We start from the raw sequence: 24682 nt of genomic DNA on the forward strand, positions 1-24682 counted from the left end.
CCATAAGTTCGATGTCTTTCAATGTGTACATGTTGTATGTGATAGGTTCATCTGGCCCCTGTAGCTGCGAAAGGCTGTTACATTCACTATACAGTAGCTGGGTTTTCCAGCGAGCTACATTATAGTATATGTGATGTTTGTGTGTTATATACAGGCAAACAGAATATGCACACGGGTTAGCCAGAATTTAGGTTATTATGGAAAGAGTGCCTGAAAAAAACATTCATGTAAAAGACAATCCCAAAATAAATTGGCTTGTACAGTTCCTGTCTTAAATAAGCTGAGCGTGAAATGATACAGAATTATGGTATCAGTAATATATGTTTTTAATTAAAATATATTTAATTTAATTTAAAGATATTGATGTGCAAAGATATTAACGGCCAAAGTGCTGCAATCTTCAGACCTCATGGCAGGCTGATGCAATCGTTTGAAAGTGCACTCTGCTTGTGCCATGCATTCCTTGATTCTTCAATCATATCACAGATTACTGAATTGTGTACATTGCATTCATTTTCTGAGTCCATTACTTTCATTAAAAAAAAATTAATACATAGTATGTATTGTAATAATTTTGTATAGTTTTTTTAATATTAATATGATCCAGTACTTACACGGCAAATACTTAACAGGAAGAAGATTGTTGCCTTCTACACAGTCATAATATCTCGTGAACCGTCCCTGATGGTGACACCGCTCAGACTATTGTGATGTGTTTTTAAGTGTTATTACATTCGAGATATTTAGTTAATGGTAATTAGTAGTTAGCGGATAGATATCAAGTGTTGATTAAATGTAAGTGTTAGGTATTAATTCAAGCTATATGTCATTAAAACATTTTTTGTTGCAATCCCCCATAACCAGGAAGGCTCTCTCCACGTAGCTGGCTGGCAGTGGTGGCTCCGCACGTGGCCTTTAGTAAAATCCATCACTGTGGAGCCACTGGGGGCTTGGTGGACCACCGCACGGATGTTGCGACGCTCCCTTTCCGTGGGCGTCGAGGTGCCATAGCCAGACTTGCCAAGAGAGGGCGGTTCAGCAAACGGGGACTCCATCTGTTCCATCTGCATGGGACAGAATGTGCATGTGCGGGTTTTTTTCCCGGGTGCTCTGGTTTCTTCCAACATATTAACAAATTGGCTGAAAACATTTTAACACAGGCTTTCGCGACCAATATTATTCATAATAAAGGTTTTTGGGTTATCTACAGTGCTCTATTTAAGAGCGGAAGCAGGAAGACTTCTTCACAATTCTGGCAAATCGCCTGATGAAGCTGGTTGCAATGGCCAGCGAAACGGCATATTCAATTGTTATTGTTGTGGGCTTACTTGCCATCACACCGATGTGCTGAAGTAATAGCTAATTAGCACGTGTTTTTCACGTGACAAACCTTACTCATTGGCTGTGTCAGGTGGTGGTGGGTTAACGACACATTTATATTTATGCAATCTAACCCAAAAACCTTTATTATGAATTAAACCATCTTCACATATTGAGGACCTCAGAGCTTGGGAAATTATTGATGCAAACTCAGCACCTGGCTGCCTTCCCGCTCGTCTGTGGTTCGCCACGCCTTTGCGTCATTCTCTCTCTTCGAGAGCGAGCGAATAATGTGTGCATTATAAATTGAAACTATTATGTTTTTATTATTATTATTAGACTGACTTTGAAAGGCTTTACTGTGCGACTAAAGTGGCGTTAACTGTCCATTTATATTTGCTAGGAATGTGTAGGTTTTTTTACCGATTCCAAAATGAATACTGTATAGAATATGGTACATCAATTAATTTACAGTATACAAATGTATGGATTGTAGGATTCCCTAACTAATCGGATTCCTCCAGTCTAAATAAAGGTTCTGATAATCACATACAGTGTGAGAAAAACTGTTTCATTTTACAAGGGCACTTTCGAAAGTTCGACATGATTGGCTTGTGAATCTAGCAACCCAGTGAGCCCTTTGTGTACGGTGTGAATTTGGTGTCGGCTTAGGCTGAAATATCCTTTCACTGCCATTCCTCGAGTGAGAAATAGCAGGACTTTGATGATTACAGACAGCCCATGGCCTCGCGTGACACTGTTTGGTGTCAGAACGCTGCGCCCGTTAAACTATAAACGTGGCTCCCTCGGATTGATGAAACCCTCTCTGTGAGGTTTTTTCTTTCCTTCTTAAATTGCCATTGCATCATCCTTCCTTGTGGAATTAGTACAAATGCGCAACATCTGTTCTTAACGCACCCCCAGGGGGTGCGAGATGCCCTCTGAGAACCAAAAGGCTTGCCGGCTGCAGTCAAGGTTACGGACCACTGGTTTAGAGCCATTGTGGAGTTGGCATTGGGAAGGAAAAGCGTGCACTGCGTTTATAATGTTAGCAAGCTGCGAGTTGCGTGAAGTGTTGCTGGTTTTTAGTAGCTTGCCGCTGCTTTTACGTAAGTTTCCACTTTCAGTTAATGCAGGATTTTGATTGAACTTCAGTCTTCATTCACCTTGAATGTCTCTTTTACCAAATTCACCAATGTTGTCCAATTGCTATTTTCTCCTGTAACATGACACATAGGAGATCATTTGATAACAGTAAAGACCTGACAAATGTTTAAATTCAAAAGTCTGTTATATATTTTATTTTAATATTGGGCAGTCTCATGTCTTTTCGCAGCCCGAACCAGTTTTGAAAAAGGTTCCACATTGCTATGGCAGGGGACAGTCTCCCCGAAGGTTCTTTATATCTAAATATCAATTGGCCATCTTTACCCGTCACGTGAATATATCAACATTTACTGCGGGGCAGATAGAGTTTTGATATCCAGCATGCGGAATTAACAATTGTCATCCTCCCAAAAAGTGATTATAAGGGGCGACTGTTCACGATGTTAACAGTCGCAGCTAGGCCATCCAACATCGCAACACCAATTACATAAATGTCTTTTCAACTAGATTCGAAGTTTTCGTGACTGCAGGAATTACTCTTTGGCTCTTTCGGTAAAGTAACGTAGAAAGAAAATAAATTAAATAATAGAATACGACGTTTCAGTTCCAACACAAGCAACCATTATCAGGTAAGAATGAGTGATAAAACACAGACATGGGAACAACAAGGCAGTCACACATGCAGAGAGAGACACACAAAGATATACACCAAGACTATGTTGTTGCCGTGTCTGTGTTGTATCTTTGTGTGTATCTCTCTCTGCACGTGTGACTGCCTGTGATGTTTCCGTGTCTGTGTTTTATCATTCATTCTTACTGTACCTGGTGATGGTTGCTTGTGTTGCAACCGAAACGTCGTATTCTATTATTATTAGATTTTATTTTCTACGTGACTTTTCAACATTAGCTAAAACATAAGGTCCAGTTATTTAGCATATGGCGAACTGTATTTATAGTAGCAGAGTAGATATGAATTACTTTGTATAATAGTCAAATCCACTTAATGCTATGAATCGATCCAACAACATCCCGATTTGTGCCATTTGTTGTGGTTGTTGTATTTGTTGTTGTTGTTGTTGTTCTGTGGAACAGACGTCACGTTTCGTGTGGAGGACGGAAGCGTGCCAGCACACAAGCCGATCCTCATCTCGAGCTGCGACTGGATGTCGGCCATGTTCGGTGGAACCTTCGTCGAGAGCTCCAACAAAGAGGTGAGGTCGCCGCGATCTCCTCCACGTCGTCACCATCCACGTCGTCACCATCCACGTCGTCACCTCCACGTCGTCACCTCCACGTCGTCACCTCCATCATTGTCACCTCCACGTCGTCACCTCCATCATTGTCACCTCCACGTCGTCACCTCCACGTCGTCACCTCCATCGTCGTCACCTCCACGTCGTCACCTCCATCGTCGTCACCTCCATCATTGTCACCTTCACGTCGTCACCTTCATCATTGTCACCTCCACGTCGTCACCTCCATCGTCATCACCTCCATCGTTGTCAGCTCCATCATTGTCACCATCCACGTCGTCACCATCCACGTCGTCACCTCCACGTCATCACCATCCACGTCATCACCTCCACGTCGTCACCTCCACGTCGTCACCTTCACGTCGCCACTTCCATCGTCGTCGTCATCGAGTTCACACTTGGGTTGTCACATTTATCATAAAGAATGCCTTCTCACAAAGTTATATTATTATAAAAAAATATATAACATCAATCGTCATCGTGATCAACATCGATTGTGATTTAATGACCATCGCCATGATCAGTGTCATCACCATCATCATCCTTATAAACACTGAAGATCGTCGGCATAATGCTCAATTATAATAATCACTAATTCTCTTCAAATCATTGTTGTCATCTTGAAAATTGACATCCACAAAATCCACCAGGATCACTGTGTGGGTCACCTTTCAAAATTAATGGGGGTAAACAACTTTAATGGCACCATGTTAATGCTGACATTTGAAATCTGCTTTTGCATTTTAAATGTCCATTGTGAAGCTGAATTCTGTGCCATACGAATATATTCTCATTGACACAAACAGAGACACACTTCCAGTCTTAACACATTATTCTATTGTCTCTGGTTCTTTCGGTAAAGTCACGTAGATAGAAAAAATAATAAAACACGACGTTTCGGTCGCAACACAAGCGTCCGTCTTCAGGTGAGATCTGCTGTTGTTGCTTTATATAGGCACGGGACGGGGGGGGGGGGGGAAGGGGGGTGGGAAGGAGTTTTGTCGAGTCGTGGCTGTAGGAGTTCACGGGGGAGAGGGGGGGGGGTCAAAACTCCTTCCGCCACCCCCCTCCCGTGCCTATATAAAGCCACAACAGCAGATCATTTTCTCACCTGAAGACGGAAGCTTGTGTTGTGACTGAAACGTCGTGTTCTCTTTTGTTAATTTTTCTTCTATCTACGTGACTTTACCGAAAGAACCAGAGAGTATGGATATTCCTGCAGTCACGAAAGCGTCCAAATCAAGACATGATTCTTTGTCTAACCATCAAACAAAGACCGTCACTGCATCGTGTACTTTCAGATGTGCTTCTGCGGCTGTCTGGAACACTCTTCCTTGTGATGTTAGGAAGCCACTGGAGCTTTGCAATTTTAAATCCAGATTAAAAAATCATTTCTCTAGGACTGCTTTTTGTGTTTAGTTTGTTGTCCTTCGACCCGCACCTAAGATTAGAACGGTTGGCTACGAACGGTGCGAAAGAAGATCAACATACATAAATACATATCCAGGATCAGGGACGAAACTAGGACGGTCCCATTTCAGTCCCATCAGTCTCACGAGCAACCTGCCATGACCGGTAGTCCATTGCACCTTCAGGGTCTCCGCTCTCTCTCACAGCGCCTCAAAATTACGGGTCCTGAAAACAACCACGATGATGGCAACGAGCAACTTTAATATAAAAAAAAAACATTCCTTAAAGAACGTGAAGGAGCATCGTCCAATGCTCCATGATGGCTCCCCCTCCACCCCCGCTTCCCAGGGGGAGGCCTGCTAAACGCAGCACTTAACAATGGCTACGTTTTCACGTGAGAGCAACTTGCAATAACATCATGGGATCCCACGTCCTGCAAGATCTTCAAAGCGCTTGCAGTTGCTTAATTATGTAACGGCATCTTTTAATTCCCAGGGTTAAGTGCTCAAACATTTGAGATTATTCACAGGCTGCCAGAGTCACCATTTTAATCTCTGCTGATAACTTCTGTACCCTGGGATTTGGGGGTGGTGAGGGCAAGTGTGGCCAAAGGTCATGTGCCCTATGCCCAATAAGACGAGTGTGCAAATGGAAAGCTTTTTAAAGTTATTATTCATTATATATGTTTTCTTTATCGGACCATCTGAGCGGCTAAACCCCGGCTCACCGAGCAAAGCCAATTGTGCATATTACAAGTGTGTGGTCGTTTTAAGTCACAGTCATTCATTTTTAGTGCATGGATATTTAATTACAAATGTTATCAGAGTCGTGTCATGGGGTGAAGAATCATCCTCTTGGAATCGGTTCAGTCAGCCGCGTGTCATGCTAGGTCAGGGAAGGGCCCTGGTACTTGATATTTCAGAACCACATTTCATTTCCCTTCAATAGGACTCACGTGAAAACGTAGCCATTGCTAAGTGGTGCTGCGTTTAGCAGGCCTCCCCCTGGGAAGCGGGGGTGGAGGGGGAGCCATCATGGAGCATCGGACGATGCTCCTTCACGTTCTTTAAGGAACGTTTTTTTAATTAAAGTTGCTCGTTGGATATCACCATCATCATCAGCCATGGTCAATCCACTGCTGGATTATAGCCATGGCCAATCTGCCGCCATGTCTCAAAAATCCCACAACGCAGCATGGCGATCTAAAATAGATAATAATAAAACAATACAACTCCAGCATTTAACGTATAACGCATGGTCGTCAAAGTAACTGTGTGGACCGTATCCCTGCCGCGTGACCTATTCTCCACAGGTTTACTTCCCTGGCACAAGTCGCGCGTGCCTGCAGGCGTTGCTCGAGTACCTGTACACTGGCCAATTCACAGCCAACTCACACCTGGATCCCATTGAGCTCATCGCTCTGGGTAACCAGCTGTGTCTCCCCCGTCTCGTAGCGCTCACAGGTATCCTTGACCAACCTTCTCTGCCCTTGCATCGTCGTGAGGTCTGGTGCATGTATGCTCGGGTTGCCGTGATGTGGTATCGCTATGAATGTACATACGTACGTACGTTGAACTTTTTTTGTACCGTACGTAGCCAACCATGCTAATCAGAGGTGTGACCGTGGTGATCGGAGGTACGATGTAAGGTGCACGCTCGTCGAATCGTCCATGTTGCTAAATATCGTTATGTTATGATTGTTTTTGCTTGTTATACATATATTTTAAGTACGTTCTTTCCCGGTGAAATGTTTGCGAAATTATAATCGCAAGTAATCTGCAGCATGGCGATTATGTGAGGTCGATCATTTTCGCAGTTCCTCGGCTTAATTACTGCTTGTGTAATGTGCGTTACAGGTTGTGGAGTTACGATGATTATAGGACTTATGGCAGGCTTAGGTTGAGTGAACTGAACTGGAAGACATTCTAAGTAATCCAAATTTCGAGATACAAGCACAACAAAGCGTAAAAACAATGCAGCAAAATGTGAGCACAATTACAAACCTATGGGAAACTGATTTCGCGATGATCATATTCTGAGGTATTATTTTGTATTATATCATAGTGAATTATATCGTGAAAACCCTAATGCATACCAAGTAGGCCCTCATAGCCATACAGCAACACTCTCCTGAGGCTCCATCCATTCTCTGACTCCTGCAATTACAGTCAAATACATAACAGTGTTTTATGCTACGAAAAGAAAGTCATAGAAAGGCAATATAGTGGTAGGAACCTCCTGGTTACACCACCAGCCCACAGGGGATTATTGTGTCCGTCCGTCCGTCGTGCATCCAAAAATGGGAGGGGTGGGACTGGGTGGAGAGGGGAGGGTGGGGAGGGGCTGGGTGGGGAGGGAGGGGCTGGGTGGGGAGGGAGGGAGGGGCTGGGTGGGGAGGGAGGGGCTGGGTGGGGAGGGGCTGGGTGGGGAGGGTGGGGAGGGGCTGGGCAGGGATGGGTGGGGAGGGGCTGGGTGGAGAGGGGAGGGTGGGGAGAGAGGGGCTGGGTGGGGAGGGTGAGGCTGAGAGGGGAGGGTGGGGTTGGGTGGGGGGGTGGGAGGGGTGGGGCTGGGTGGGGAGGGGCTGGTCACCCGGTGGTGCCCTTATAAAACTCAACGTTTAACCTACTCACGCCGGCTTGTGCCCGCCCTCACAGTCGGGCAAATTTGTGGAATACACCACGTGGTGCCGCCGTTGACCCTGGCCATTGACCGAGCAACCCAACGTTCCTACCAGCTCCCTCCGCAGGAATGTGTTACAGAGAAGCAGACGAGTGAAATGTCTCTTGATTTGGCTTTGATCCGAGAGTGCTTGAAGATAATAGTAAAGTTTGTGGCATTTGACAAATCTCATTGTGATTTTTGTTGTTGTATGATATCGGAACTGGATTAGCACATCATGGAAAATCCTGAAGATTCAAATCCCATTTTGACCGAGTAATAAGATTGAATGTACGCGTTGTACAGTCTTCTGGGTTCTTTCGGTAAAGTCACGTAGAATGGGAATAAAATAATAAAAATAATAATAACAGAATAAAATTCTCACAACGTTTCGGCCACAACACAAGTAGCCTTCCTCAGGTGAAGAAACAGGACTGTCCGGAAGACAGCGCTTACTGTATGTGTTGTACAGTGTAGATTTACTGTACGGGTTTTTTTGCGGTTGTGCAGCATGGGCTCTCTCACGCGTTTTCGGGTCGTACCGCGATTTGTTCGGCACGACGTCCGACGTTTCGCACCACGCGCCGGGAACTTCACCTGAGTTCCAAGCTCCCAGCAAGTGCAGCGGAACGACGTCAGTGTGTCGTGTCGGACGACGTGACACGGCAGAATCTGACGGCACGTCGGAGAGTCTAAAATGCAGACCGTTCATGGGGCTGTGCTTTGGTGCGCAGAGCAGCACGCGGTTCAAGAGCTGCGTAGGGCCATGGAACGCGGCGCTGACATCGACGGGGAGTGCCTTGTCTACCTGGAGTTGGCCCAGGTAAACACGATGGTTCCAACCTATTGTATTGTTTGTTTTTTTTTTACCAGGTAAGGCCCTACTGAGCTATGTAGCTCCTTTGCAGAAGCGACCTGGCTGTCGCGAATGACAGCTCGACGAAGTGGCTTATCGCGTGCGAATTTATAGCAGCAGCCAAATATCTCTCAACCTGAATGTGGAGAGAAAATCCGGAGGACTCGGAGAAAAATCAATCATGCCCATGGAAAGAGAGAACATGCAAACCTCCAAATATACAGACGTCAGGGTCGGGATCAAACCCACGACCTCATGCATATCAGGCGAGGGAGGTAACATCACGCCACCAGGTGCATGCAGCGTGCAGTGGCTTGATTTGCACAAACAGAACAAATAAATGGGAATCGTTAGCCTGTGTGACTTTGTCGTGGTTACATTTGGCCCTGTGAGCAGTCTTGATAGCATTGCACACCCATATAATATTTAGCCAGTAACTTGGAAGAAGGCTTCCTGGGCCAGGAACTTATGAAAGTACCGTGTTGAATTGTCAGTTCCGTGATGCGCACAAAGAACCCACCTGCAGGACAAAGAGGTGCCGATGTAAGGGGCCATCACTGCACGCAGGTTTCTAACAAGACATATGGGCACTCTTTCAATATTTTCCTCTCTTACGACATTTTTTCCAGCACATCAAGCAGAACTTTTAAAGTGTATTAGCTTAAAATCTCAATTAGGGCCGCTCTGAAAAAAGTCACAAATGCCATGTGAGACTTTTTATATGGACAGATTTAAAAGTTCAAAGCAGAGATCATTTTAAAGAATTAATAATGTTCACGTATCAGGACACACGACCATTTTTGTAGGAATCACACAACTCGGTACAAATGCAAAATTACCGACGATATAAAATTATCCACAAGTGGATTTTGCAGACCTATCGTCGCTCTCATTGTGACTGTGCTGCTGTGTATATATTCGCGATTGTGCCATCGTGTTGTCAAGTCATAACGTGTGTTTTTTTTAGCATGACATCTGACGTTTTTGCTCCGCGTGCTGCCGGGGGCTTCTTCAGTTCCCGATGTAGAATCTCCCAGCGCGTGAAGCGAAAAGTTGGACGCGTAGTTCCTGCCGTAGAATCTTATTTTGGCACGCGGTGCAAAACGTCGGACAGCGTGCCTACGACACGCGGTACAGACCCGACAAACACAGACGGGGTGACTTTACTATGCACTTTGCTCTGATGATTTTCTTACACTGAGGAAGTTAAGTACAGGAGAGCTTTGTCTGCATGCAGGTGGCTCTGCTCGCTACATGCAGCTGCATCTGACCCATGATCCTCGCCCCGCTCCCCACAGTTCCACAATGCGGATCAGCTGGCCGCCTGGTGTCTGCACCACATCTGCACCAACTATAACAGCGTCTGCCGCAAGTACCCAAAAGAGATGCGGGCCATGAGTCCAGGTGAATGTGTGCATGATGTCCTTACTTATTAGTATATTGAGGTTATTAATGTATGCATATAAGTTGAACTTCTTTCACACTGTATGTAGCCAACCATGCTAAGCGAAGGTAAAGACAGAATTAAGGCAATTGTCACGGGATGTGTGGAATAGATCAAATGTTATCCACTGCACAGAACTGTTGAGTTCGTAGTATAAGTATAGCGAGACTCTCACCTTATATTTGAAATATCACGTTGAGATGATTGTGATTCAAAATAGCAGCAGCTATGACGGTGACTTAAAGCGATGTAAATGGTGGTCTTTATCATCATACAATAGACCGAATCTCAAATTGTCTCCATGCTAAAATGAACACGGAGCTCATCTCCTTCGGAGGCCCAGAGTACGACAATAATTATCATCGCAATATGCAATATGTAGGTCACACCTCATCCTATGGAAATAAAAACAAATGCTTTGTCCTGAATAGCAGGTATTAGGATGTGTTCGGAAAAAAATCGGATTAAACTGAAACATCTAAAAAATTGGGCCTGGATATGAAATGTCAAGACGGTCTAAAACACATTTTGTTTTAGAATGGCATGAAAATACGACGGCACATGCAGTGATGTCACACTCGCGCATTTGCTGCCACAGTTGGTGTCACATTACCTCGGGGTGACGTCACTTTTGTTGTTACGTCAACGACCTAAAAATCCTCGCAAAGAACTGAAATTGCCCTTGAAATTGGCAAACGTGAAATTTCAAAACGTGAAACACGAATGCGTGTTCATAACGGATGTGGTTCTAAACGTTGGGATGGCGTACACGTACATCGTCCTCTGTTCTCGGGCAACGCATGCTCTCGTTCCTGACTCCAACTCTCTTGCTTTGTCGTTCCCCGTCACCAGAAAACCTGCTGTACTTTGAGCTGCAGCGCTGGCCACCGGTCTGGTACCTGAAGGAGGAGGACCACTACCAGCGCGCTCGCAAGGAGGAGGAGATGGACGGCTACATGACCAGCAAGCGGCAGAACGCCCGACGCTGGTGGTCGCTCAGCCCGCAGCCTCCGTCATCTCCGTCCACCTCGGCGTCGGCGTCGGCCTCCCCTTCGACGTCCGCGTCCACGTTGTGATGCGCCGAGACCGGGGCCAGCGGAGGCCCCTTTGGACCCTGGCCGACGTCGACGGGGGAGGGGGGGTGGGCCCGGTGGTTAGGACCTCGGGTCGAGTGGCGCTCCAGCTGCGAGGGCGAGGCAGTGAGCTTGTGACGAGGGCAGAAGCGCTCCACGGCTCGGCGATCAGCGCGTGGGCTTCTCTGCATGCAGTAGATGAGGGGTGCAATGAGACACCCATATCGAAGTTGAATCCAGATGTTATTTGGATGGTGGGTTTTTTTTTCTGTATCTTCTATCTGGCCGATAGTACACGACGCTAGCATTTGCTTTATGCCTGTGTTCCTGCAGACCTGCGCCCATAGGGATACATCATGTATCGCTGTGTGCGATTTACTGCAAAAGTGCCCACGTTTTTGGGGCCTAATGGTAAGGCTGCCACTGGCCAACGGCGTCCCAGATAACTCTACAGTTTCTCCAATGCTCACTCGAGGCCAAACAGAGGCCGGGTGGCTTCAGGGTAAGGTACCGAGTGTGGAGTTGATTGCTGTGTTGGTAGCATGGCGCAATGATATCAGTATGCCACCCTAATGCAGCTGTAGGAACTAAGTGGCATTTGATCGAGTTTTGTTGATGGCGTTAGTTAAAAAAAAGTCCTATTTCACTATCCACTGCTAGTCAGGTGAATTACATTCCGCATTTCATCTTCGTGAATCTCCACCGTCATCTTTGCAGCCGTAAAGAGAGGGAGGGTGATTCTAGCTCCAGTTAATTTAATGTCACTCGACTGTGTTGTTGAAAATGTTTCCATATCACGATGGACTATGGGCCTTACCTTGGGCACAGTCACCACAACCAAAGCGACCCACAGCCACTTTGCCTGCTTCAACACCATGAAGTCACTCATTTCATAAGCAGCTATCATTTGAAGATAAAAAAAATATATATCTAAACATATGAGATGCATAAAGAAAATTTTCAAATAATTTTTAATGCAAACAATATTTAAAACATACATGAACTATCTATGCTATTTTCTCGTACATTTGGCTAATTACCATATATATGCTTATAACAATGTAGCTACACACAGTCGTCACATCGTCACCACACATACAGCAGCACGAGGTATGCTGTGCAACCCTCCTGCATCAAAACCGTATCTTCGTTCTCTGGTACAAATAATAATAATACGGGCCCACAGATCTATTTTGTCCCCCGTATTAACGATGTGTCTCACGGTCTTGAGACATTCCCTGCTGGCCTGTAGTTGTTTTTCAGCTAAAAAATACCTGAGAACGATTTCCAATTGACAAAACAGGGCCCCCTGTATAAACCGAATGTGCTTCACTCGCGCGGATGCTGCAGTGGGGTCGACTGTGCCAGGGGCGTGGGCGAGGGATGCCCCCCCCCACCCCCCCTCATAATAACCCCCAATACCCAATCGCCACATGAAGCAATTCGCATGAACACCTCTGCCTAATCCTGCGGTGGCCACCGAAGGGCATCAAAGCAGGACGTGTGTGTGTGACCTGTTCAAGAGTATTTTCGTCAGCTCTCCAAGTGTTGCTGAATCGTGTGCGCACATCAGTGACAGCAGCATAAACCTGCAGAGATCCATCCAAGAAGATCTGTGAGTATTGTGAAACTTTGGTTTTCACTTCAATCCGATTCATTTTTTTTGTTCTTACAAATTGGAAAATACGGTATGCTATCGCAATCTATTCATAATTGTAGTGTAATACTACAACTATGTATATGTATCGTGTGTGTAAAGTATATACGTGAGCATAACCGTACACTAATGTACGGTGTGTGTGTGTATATACATATATTTATATGTAAAGTATGTATGCAATTGATACTCATACATACAAATAGATGTATTATATGTACTGTATATAGTGATACGTATTTTTTGTTTATTTAATGTATATGACTGAACAAATTCGTGTTTCAAATAAATAATAACGCGATTCTGGCATAAGAAAATGTACAAAAGGGCCACCTGTTAAGAACACCCTCAAAAGTAACTCGTGCAAAGTTGTACATGAGAAGCACTCTGTTGTATATAATCACCACTAGTGCGACATTTCATAAACGAATTAAAGTTCAAGTTATTTACTTTGGTTAAGCACTGTGTTTATGTTGCAATGTTATTTCCAGTAAATATAAAAAAACACTCAGTCTACTGAAATCCACAAATTGAAAAACGTTGCAAGTTTGGTGTCAAGCTTAAGTGGAGCAAATACATATAAATTTTGATTTAAAGCTTTCGTGACTGCAGGGATTCATATTCTTGGTCCTTTCGGTTAAGTCACGTAGAAGGGAAACAATAAAATAATAAAAAAAAATATATTAAACAATAAATTCTCACGACGTTTCAACTGCAGTGGTTTTCACACCTGATGATGATTGCTTGTGTTGCAGTCGAAACGTCGTGAGAATTTTATTGTTTTATATATATTTTATTATTTTATTGTTTCCCTTCTACGTGACTTTACCGAAAGTACCAAGAATACAAATGCATATACTTAAAAAATGTTGGAAAAAAAATTGCTGGATTAAAACTGTAGATTAATCAAACCCATTTTGCTTTTCTTGCCATGTGAATATCTTTAAGGGCACGTGATGAATACACACGGCACTGCATACGTTTCTCTTTCGTGGCTTTCACAAAACTGAGCAACTTATGTTAAATCTCGTGTCAGTGTTTTCGACGAGGAGTAGTGGCGACACCTCGACACATCGTCGTATGATAGAAGGTCCACAAAAATACTATCGTCCGTTTTTGCTAAATATCATTATTTCGTGATTATCGTTAACCATTGCAATTTGCTTAATATTGTATTTACCAAATAACAAACTCGGTAATGAAAGCGTGTAAGCAAATCGCTGTTATACATTACATTAGTGCTTTGTAAAAGTTTTTCGGAAGATTTGACGGCATGGCGATTATAACGACGTCTATTGTGCAGTCCTAAATGTATGCGTATCTTCGTGTTTCTGTCGGTACGTGCGTTATAAGCATCACAGATTGCAAAGAAAATAAGACTGGTGGCAGGCTTACGTTGAGTGAGCTGCAGCTGAAGAACGTTTTAAGTGGTATTCATGCGTGCAAGAAGTGCGTCAAAGCACAGTAACAATAAAATAACGATGCTAAATACATTTACGAGGATATAGGACACTGAATATTTGCAATAATCGTCATATCGTCAAATTGATACGATATCGTATCTGCGTGAAAAAATACATCAAGGCATCCCCTACTGAGTAACATTGGATTAAGCCCTAAACAAACTCCACATTGAACTAAAACTACCTCCACATTTTTGTTATTAATACGCTGAACTGGTGTGTGTTTCTCCCTTTTCATTTTACACGATCACAACTTGTAATTTTAAGAGAACATCAAATGGAAATTAAACATGAGGATTCCATTAACATGTGGAAAATACACCTGCTTTAGAAAAATAGTCAACCATATATGTAAATGAATATAGTCTCAGTAAGATTGAAGTGTATTGCTTTTGTTTAATGTATCTGAATTGTTTACCCCAAACGCCATCATATTTAACAAACATATAAAGGAGTAACATTAAATGTGTATTAAATTAATGTGTATATAATTGAAAATATTCATATACCTATATGAACATACTGTGCATATGTATATATTAAATAATATGTATATAACTGTGCGCGCTTATGCTGCGATTGTACATATTTATTGTTGATATTTATACGCACATATAATATGCAGACGTTGTAGCCACAGCCGATATATTCCATTGCTTGGACTGTTAGATCAACTGCGTTGCATACCGTACCGATGCAGTGTTATGCATTTATGAACGGCATGTTTCCTCGAGTCAAAAGCACACAGGTACAGTGAGGGAAAAAAGTATTTGATCCCCTGCTGATTTTGTACGTTTGCCCACTGACAAAGAAATGATCAGTCTATAATTTTAATGGTAGGTTTATTTGAACAGTGAGAGACAGAATAACAACAACAACAAAAACCAGAAAAACGCATGTCAAAAATGTTATAAATTGATTTGCATTTTAATGAGGGAAATAAGTATTTGACCCCTCTGCTAAGCATGACTTAGTACTTGGTGGCAAAACCCTTGTTGGCAATCACAGAGGTCAGACGTTTCTTGTAGTTGGCCACCAGGTTTGCACACATCTCAGGATGGATTTTGTCCCACTCGTCTTTGCAGATCTTCTCCAAGTCATTAAGGTTTCGAGGCTGACGTTTGGCAACTCGAACCTTCAGCTCCCTCCACAGATTTTCTATGGGATTAAGGTCTGGAGACTGGCTAAGCCACTCCAGGACCTTAATGTGCTTCTTCTTGAGCCACTCCTTTGTTGCCTTGGCCGTGTGTTTTGGGTCATTGTCATGCTGGAATACCCATCCACGACCCATTTTCAGTGCCCTGGCTGAGGGAAGGAGGTTCTCAGCCAAGATTTGACGGTACATAGCCCCATCCATCGTCCCTTTGATGAAGTTGTCCTGTCCCCTTAGCAGAAAAACACCCCCAAAGCATAATGTTTCCACCTCCATGTTTGACGGTGGGGATGGTGTTTTTGGGGTCATAGGCAGCATTCCTCCTCCTCCAAACACGGCGAGTTGAGTTTATGCAAAAGAGCTCCATTTTGGTCTCATCTGATCACAACACTTTCACCCAGTTGTCCTCTGAATCATTCAGATGTTCATTGGCAAACTTCAGACGGGCATGTATATGTGCTTTCTTGAGCAGGGGGACCTTGCGGGCGCTGCAGGATTTCAGTCCTTCACGGCGTAGTGTGTTACCAATTGTTTTCTTGGTGACTATGGTCCCAGCTGCCTTGAGATCATTGACAAGATCCTCCCGTGTAGTTCTGGGCTGATTCATCACCGTTCTCATGATCAATTCAACTCCACGAAGTTAGATCTTGCATGGAGTCCCAGGCCGAGGGAGATTGACAGTTCTTTTGTGTTTCTTCCATTTGCGAATAATCGCACCAACTGTTGTCACCTGCTCACCAAGCTGCTTGGCAATGATCTTGTAGCCCATTCCAGCCTTCTGTAGGTCTACAATCTCATCCCTGACATCCTTGGAGAGCTCTTTGGTCTTGGCCATGATGAAGAGTTTGGAATCTGATTGATTGATTGCTTCTGTGGACAGGTGTCTTTTATACAGGTAACAAGCTGAGATTAGGAGCACTCCCTTTAAGAGTGTGCTCCTAATCTCAGCTCGTTACCTGTATAAAAGACACCTGGGATCCAGAAATCTTTCTGATTGAGAGGGGGTCAAATACTTACTTCTCTCATTAAAATGCAAATCAATTTATAACATTTTTGACGTGCATTTTCTGGATTTTTTGTTGTTGTTATTCTGTCTCTCACTGTTCAAATAAACCTACCATTAAAATTATAGACTGATCATTTCTTTGTCAGTGGGCAAACGTACAAAATCAGCAGGGGAGCAAATCCTTTTTTCCCTCACTGTAGCAGAATAAGATGAGCACGCGAAGACACGATTTTCTTGCCAGGATTTGTTTGCGCGCCACCGTGACCAATTATTTATCCGAATGATCATTAGGAATCTGACATCAGCGCGACAGGGGAGGTCGGCAACAGAGAGTCAAGAGGGCCAGTAAAGCGATGGGTAACGCGAGTGTGAGAACAATCTCCCATTCCTGGATGTTCAGGTACATCCACAAGTTAAATCGCGAGTTGAGGGGCTGCCGAGGCTTGGCACAGTCACCCTCTACTACGATACACTTAAATCTTGACTTAAAGCTTTCGTGACTGCAGGAATTCATATTCTTTGGGTCTTTCGGTAAAGTCACGTAGATAGGTTCAAATTTAATATTTTTTGTTATTTTCGTTGAACCTATCTACGTGACTTTACCAAAAGACCCAAAGAATATGATACACTTGTCCCAGCGGCCAACACTTATAGACTCGTCACTGAAGCTTCACTTTGGAGTCAACACCACTCCTGGGCGGTGAACCCGATGTTCCAGAACATTCCATCCAGGAGTTACCAACAAGTATATCGTTGCACGTGCGAAATGTGGGAATGCATTGTCATGCTGAAGCACCACTCTCACAAAGAGTCCACGACATTTTTGGCTGCATAGCAAATCAAGCTCTCAGCACAATCGATGCTTTCCAGAATTCAGGCATCGATTGGCCTACTGCTTCTGTCATTGTTCATTCCATCCATTTGTCAATATTAACCACAATTCATAATTTACTCTTGTATTGTCCAGATTATAAGACGGTGTCAATAAAGTTGTATAAATCTGGTCACACACACACACATACTCGATTATAAGAAGCAGCCCCAATTTTTTGCTTTAAAATATTGGGAAATGGGGGTGCTTGTCATATAATCTGGAGGGTGTCCCCATTTCTGACATGATACAATAACTCAAGTGAACTCGTTGTCACCTCTTGATAGACTAATGCCCCAGGTTACACTTGTGTAAAGGAGACTATTCTGGTCTCTTGAGTGTCCATCTGGTTCAACAAAATAAACTTGAGCCTTGCACTTGATCATCCATTTAGTGGTCAAATCTTCGAAAACATACTGCATATAAGTACCAGGATTATGCTCGTATTTACTACTAAATCTAACCTAAAAATGCACTTACAGGTTACACAATTTTGACAAGTCTCAAAACGTATTGGAACACCCTCTTATTGACGAATATAAACCTGCATCGTGCAGACCGTTGTTTAAATGTGCAATCGGAAGTGTTTAAGCGCTTTCAGTGAAATTCAATCGGAATAGCTTTGCTGTTCATTTCGAATGCAGATAGTTACAAACGCATTAACAAAGTGAGCTTGCACGTGAACATTTTGCGTGCAGCGCTTTCGTTCGCGTGCGGTTTGTACACTGGCCCAGTGCATTGTTCAACTATTGCGGTGGAAACACTCGTCGCTTGTAGGCTAAAAACCCGGTGTCGCTTTTGACACGGTGGCTAGACGTTTAAAGGGCTCGCCTGGTATACAGGAGGCCGTGGGTTCGATCCCGACCCTGACGCCTCTGTGTTTGGAGTGTTTCTCCCAGTGGTCGCGTGGAATTCTCTCCAAATCGTCCGGGGTTTTCCCCAACCCCATTTAGAATCAACACTCGTTTAGAGTTTTTGGCTGAAATACATTTCCACACGATGCGCCACTTAGTTGAGCTATCATTTGTTGATAGCCAGGTCGCTTCTGAAAAAAGGCCTATACAGCTCAGTGGGTCCTTACGTGGTAAAATAAACAAGAGGTCGTAGTTGTAATTGTTTATAGTTTCACTGATTTGCACACAGATAAAAGTAATATCAGCTCACAGAAACAAAATCGGGAATGTACACGTACGTCGCTTCATAGATTGCGTCAACGCGTGGCAATGCACTGAGCATGAGGGCGCACTGGGAAACTCGCTTGCCCAAAATAACGATATGAACATATGTAGTTTATATTGTGGAATCGCGCGCGTGCTCGTAGGTTTTTTTTCGCGATGGTTACGCATCGAGCTCTTTGCGCTTATTATCGTGGCTTTCGGCGGGACCGGCTCCAGATCCTCTCCTCCTGATAGGTCGGGGGGGGCGTGGGGGGGCACCACCACCACGGTTCACGACTAAGGGGAGTAAACTTGGGGGGCGAGAGGACTTGCACCCCCCCAACCCCCCCCACCAGCCCTAGCTCTCGATGGGAACTATTCTCTCAACTTTGTTGCACTGGTATTATTACCACCACGGAATTCTTATTTTAGTATCGCTACTTTATTATACGTTCATGTATTTGTTTTTACTTTCGTAGCTTGCATTAATAATAGAGATTTTTTTTGGTATACCAAAGTAAATTCTAACCGTTAAATAGAACTTCAAAAGGAGGGTTTTTTCCAACTTTGTTGTTGAAAGAGTGAGAACTAGGCCCTGTAAATTTAATGGATGTTTTGGTCGTAAAATGTTAATGTTGCACTGTGTCAATATTTAATCAGAGTTATTTTTGCGACCTATTTGAGAAGAGAAAGGAAATTGAGTTTCTCGAGATTTGCCGTGATAATTTTCTCATTGTATAATGAATACGATCGATGCAAACAATATACAAATGTGTGTCGCACTATATCTAAGTAGGTCTGTACATTAAACCGCTACCATATGATACTATATGAACTGCTTAAACACAATTACTTGAACTTTCATAACGAATAAAAAAATCAATTTTTCCATGAAACAAACATGACACGTACCTCAAACCGTTCGAAATTAACATTTCGCACTTTAGCGGTGAGATGGGCATTTCGTGTAGTCGTATGAGTTCAGTGACAAGTCTCGAAGAGGAACTTGGTGCACTCCGAAAAGCAATCTCACCGTATCATATTCGTGCGAGGAAAGTGTGCAGGCCATTGTGGCATCAGCAGCCCCTTATGTCGCCGAGCATTACTCTGCATCTGACAGCGCAGCGTGTTTGTTGTTCTAGACTAGAGCTCGCTGATGATGTAGCTGTGTGAATATATATGTGTGTGTGGGATACTATCGATGAGTCCTCGTTAGCAACCGTTCGTGTGAAACCCAGTTATTCCCGAAACTTTTGCTGTGCGTTCTAGTTGTAGGCGCTTTTTTTCTTCAACCGAAATAATTTTTTTCGTTCACATGTAAAAAAAAAATTGCACGCGTCTTATTAACTACACTAATATATAATATATACACTAATGCTGTTTTAATACAACTTTTGTTGTCGGTAATGCTGCGTTCGGTTGCCAGTGGTGCACAATTAACAAAAATGCAACTCACCATTCGTCAATGACACTGTGAACTTAAAAGAAGAAAATATACAATCGATGACGTTTTGGCCAATTGTGCACCTCTTCGGAGCACGTGCGCTATGAAGAGGGGGTATTGTCAGAGAGGGTGTTTCCAGAGAGGGTATCGCCAGAGAGGGTATCGCCAGAGGGGGTATCGCAAGAGGGGGTATCGTCACAGTGAGCATTGCCTGATGGTGTATTGCCAGAGAGGGTATCGCCAGAGGGGGTATCGCCAGAGGGGGTATCGCCAGAGGGGGTATCGTCACAGTGAGTATTGCCTGATGGTGTATTGCCAGAGGGGGTATCGTCAGAGTGTTATTGACGAATGTGTTGAATTGTTTTGTTAACACTGCTTGATGCTGCTTCACCAATGCCTTTATCATTTCATAATTATTTCCCACATATCCTACTGGGCTCTTGGGTGGTGAGATGTTAACTCCTCGCCTGGTATGAAGGAGGTCGTGGGTTCGATTTCGACCCTGATGCCTGCTGCTGTATATTTGGAGTTTGCGTGTCTCTCTCTCCTCGTGCTCGAGTGGATTTTGCTCCGGGTCCTCTGGTTTTTCCCTCCACATTTAGAAACACGCGTTTAGAGTATTTGGCTGCAATACATTTCCACGTGATAAGCCACTTTGTTGAGCTATCATTTGTGAAAAAGAGCTGTACAGCTCAGTTGACCTGAGCTAGTAACATAAAAAATAGATGTATACTTTTTTTGTATTAAAAAAGCAACACCCGGCAAAAGGCAAATGTCACGTAATGCTACGGCATTTATCAATGCCGTATAATAAATTGCTTCTCTTTTATTAATACGGGCACAATTCAAATAACTTTAAATATCTCCACTGTGATCGTACAGTCACAGCACTCTCAGACTGCAGGAGACGAAGTGTAGCAGTCACGCTTGAAACATCACAACAGTTCAGCGTTTGAAAAGCAATTCCAACTTTTGCCTTTTTATTAATTTATACTTTTATATTTTGTGCGAACATCCCAAATGAACATAACAAATGTCTTTTTTTTTCCTTTCACAGAAGATAAGCATTATGTTTGGAACGTTTAATATTTGGTCAATACGGGTTTACTTCCTTACATGTTCTGGTATGAACGGCTAGATTTGTTGTAAAAGAGTAAGATTTTTTTCTTTAATTGAATTCAAAAGGAAACATTTCAAAAAATCGAGAACATGTTTTATGCACGGGATATACACGCATGTCCATGGTACCTACACATATACAGTGTATTGTATGTCGGCAGTATACTCAAGTGCAGCTATGGCTTTGTATTGTAGCGCTTACTCCGAACCATTTGAGTGGCATTATATTGTTATCGGCTGCATAACGCTGTGTGGAAACTGTGGTTATTCTCCACCAAAATCATGCCCTCTCTTCTCAATGCTTACGAGATGTGGACCCATTTACAAGAACACCTGCACCTGCTTGAAACATTCAGGCCGGTGCCTGCGGTCTATGCTGGATTTAACTAAACTGGATTGTGTGGGAAATTCACGGTAACTTGGAAAATCTGAACACAATCTCATCAGAGTCCATCTGAGAGACAAGAATGCATTGGTCGGGTCATGTAGCCTACATGCCCAGTCACCTCATGACCAAGCAGCTTCCGTTTGGCCATTTAGAGGGGGCTCAACAGGCACGACAGGGGCTTGAGAAGATATGGGTTGATGTGGTACATAAGGACTGAGCCCTAAATAAACTTGCCGAAAACTGGTAACAGCGGTGCCAAGATCGGCCTCTGTGGAGAAGGATCGTGAAGGACGCTTCTGGGCAGTTATAGGTATCGCTATCTCGATACATTGTGAGTATAAACACATGATATGTTAAATATAAAAGCATATTGGAAGATACATGCCAAATAAAGGGCTGTGTTAGAGAGATAAGCATTTTACGAGCATATTTTGATTGCTGTTAACGGTATACAATGTACATTCTGCATTATTGATTATGTAATTGCCAGCGTGGATCATTGCCGATGCCTCTGTATTAATGTGTTTCGCTCGATTCCACTTGCTTCTGGATCAGGAAGGGAATGTGCATGCCACAACAACGTTTCCAGTTTTATTTAATTTAACACGTAGGGTTTCGCGACCGATATGATGATTCATATGATTCATAATAAACATTTTTGGGTTAGATCGTTATCCCACCACCACCCGACACAGCCATTCGGTTCAGGGTTTTCACGTGAACAAAACGTGCCAATTAGCTATTGATCAATAATTACTGGCGAAACGTCGTATACTCAGATTGTAAATGTTGTGGCTTGGCTCTCCAACACACCGGTGCGCTGTACTAGTGACGAATTGGCCACGTTCTGTTTACGTGACAACCCTTACTAGTTGGCTGTGTCGGGTGGTGGCGGGATTTTAACGACACGTTTATATATTTACGCGATCTAACCCAAAAACCTCTATTATGGATTATATTGGTCGCGAAAGCCTGCTACGTGTTAAGTTTGTGTCCACGCGTGTAAGGTGCAAAGAGCCGGGGTGCGTGCACTGCAATACAAACCCTGTAATCCGGTTCTCATTTCTGGCCATGCAATCCGGTGCCAGTCGCTCGATTAATCTGGCCCTCTCTAAGGCAAACCGAGCTTTGAATGATTACCTGGTGTCGTGGTGTGGTCAACACGAGCACCTGGGAGACAAAGGTGGCCGTGTGTTTGCGGCGTTGACCATAACGAACCCCCCCTCGTGTGCCATGCTAGCCTTAATAGGTGCTTGCTGAGCAGCACCTGCCCAGACAGTCTATACGGCCACATTGCTGATCTTTGACGTGTATATTACATATTTGAATTATGTGCATACATATACATAGCTTATACATTATATATATATGAAACTGATGATGCAAAAGCACAAATATCAATATAGGGATATAATGTAAATGTTATATTGTGTACGGAGTTTCATGGAATTTGAAATTGGCCGATAAGTGGTAGAATGTCTGCGTGCATTTTAAGCTTCGACGCTTTAGGGTCCTCACTCTAAATAATGTATTCGCTGAATATGAATGTAGACAATTAGGACCAATAAGGATGTCTTTGTTCTTGTAGATTTGCACTTATAAACAAAAAGTCGTTTAATGTTGACCAGTGATAAATGTCAGTGCGTGTTAGCAATGCGTTAGGTGCTCGTCAAACCGAAAGGAACATTTTAAGAATTGAACGTTGACCAAGCGGGGCCGTAACTATCACACCGTGTTGTCATATGCCACGCAGAGTCTCGTGTAACACTCGTTCCCAGGGTCCTATATGACTCGGTCACCGCAGTCAACAGCGTGTCACGGTGACGATGGGAGTGCTCCTCCTGCCCACGACTCTCATATCGGTTTTTTTTTTGCCGATGGCGCCACTTGTGTGCACCAGCGCTCGTCTCTGTGTCGTCCTCCTCGTGCAATAATGTCGCCGTGTACAACTTTGGACGTCGTTGTGTTTTTAAGTGGCGGTGGCTGTCCGATGATTGTCCCTGTGTTCTGCTGCTGCTATACAAGTGGATGAGTTCCTGTGTTAATAAATATTGCATTGGACGGGGGGGTTTTCATACATGGTTCATTTAGTGACTTCTCTTGCTCTTTGAAATATGCCATCACGTGCCAATTCGTTCTACGAAGGAAGGTGGCTGAAATGTCAAAAGCTTATTACCCCCCCCCCCCCCCCCCCGACAATTTTCCTTTGATATGATTGTCAAACCAGCGGCAATGGTAGCACGTTTCTGTTAAAGCATTTAAAAAAATAACTTAAGGTTAATGGTTATTTCTGATTTGGCCGACTGACAAGGGCTCTATAGTTGTAACATAAATGGCGTAAAAAATACAGATACATTTTGAAACAATTTGATGAACTACATCAACGAGATAATTATATGCGATTGTTAAATACTTTGTTATATTTTGAATGGTTAAGAATGTCACAGAGTAGCATAAAACTCAAATAATAGCGTCATTAATTATTATTATATAGAACTTCTCGTATGCTGCCACTACATGCAAATGTTCACCCAGTATCGGGCACATGATAGGACCCGGTCTGTAGCCCTGGCGACCCAGTCAACATGAACATTCGGACAACGTTGCATGTTTCATTCGGGAGGTCCTCCATGGTGCATGGCTCCTCCAGTCAACAGCGCTCACGTTGCGGCCCCTGGCAGATTCTTTGTGAATCCTCCTAAGATTCACAAGGAAGGCACCCCAATATGACCCATCGTATCCACGATCAACTCCCCTACCCTACAAGCTGGCACGTTTTCTGTCGGATACCTTGCTACCTTTCACTGGCAAGACCTCCTCAGCAGTACTTAACTCGACCCAATTGGTTTCTATGGTCAAGGACGTTGTACTGTCCCCTGACGATATCCTTGTCAGCTTCGATGTGGTCTTCTTGTTCACCAAGGTCCCGGTACCTGATACCATTGATATAATTGAAAATTTGGTACAACATGGACTAAACCCTGAGGTACCTACTCTGGTCAGGCACTGCCTCACCAACACCTTCTTTACTTGGAATGGTTCCTTCTACAAGCAAAATGAGGGTACTCCCATGGGTTCCCCCTTGTCACCAGTGATAGCCAATGTTTTCATGGAGAAATTTGAATCGGACGCCATCCAGACTTCCACCCTCAGACCTTCCCTGTGGAAGAGATATGTGGATGACACCTTCGTCATTTGGCCACATGGCCTCCCAGCTCTGAACCTTTTCCTACACCACATCAATTACAGACATCCCGCCATCAAATTCACCATGGAAGTGGAGAAGGATGGCAGGCTACCATT

General features: G+C 43.7%; 1 protein-coding gene across 3 annotated transcripts in view; it reads left to right on the forward strand.

Moving 5' to 3' along the window:
* Positions 1-23440, forward strand: part of LOC116941211 (rho-related BTB domain-containing protein 2-like) — a 102611-nt gene extending 79171 nt beyond the window's left edge. For all 3 annotated transcript variants that reach the window (XM_032952019.2, XM_032952020.2, XM_076066375.1), the window contains 5 exons: positions 3520-3638; positions 6403-6553; positions 8483-8571; positions 9903-10008; positions 10901-23440. In XM_032952019.2, coding sequence (XP_032807910.2) covers positions 3520-3638; positions 6403-6553; positions 8483-8571; positions 9903-10008; positions 10901-11124 — 689 coding nt within the window. In that variant the 3' untranslated portion in view covers positions 11125-23440. The remainder of the gene's footprint in view (positions 1-3519; positions 3639-6402; positions 6554-8482; positions 8572-9902; positions 10009-10900) is intronic.
* The last annotated feature ends 1242 nt before the right edge of the window (positions 23441-24682 follow it).

Source organism: Petromyzon marinus, chromosome 11 (genome assembly GCF_048934315.1).
Source record: "Petromyzon marinus isolate PM22_M1 ecotype Great Lakes invasive population chromosome 11, UKy_Petmar_22M1.pri1.0, whole genome shotgun sequence".
NCBI classification, from domain to species: domain Eukaryota; kingdom Metazoa; phylum Chordata; class Hyperoartia; order Petromyzontiformes; family Petromyzontidae; genus Petromyzon; species Petromyzon marinus.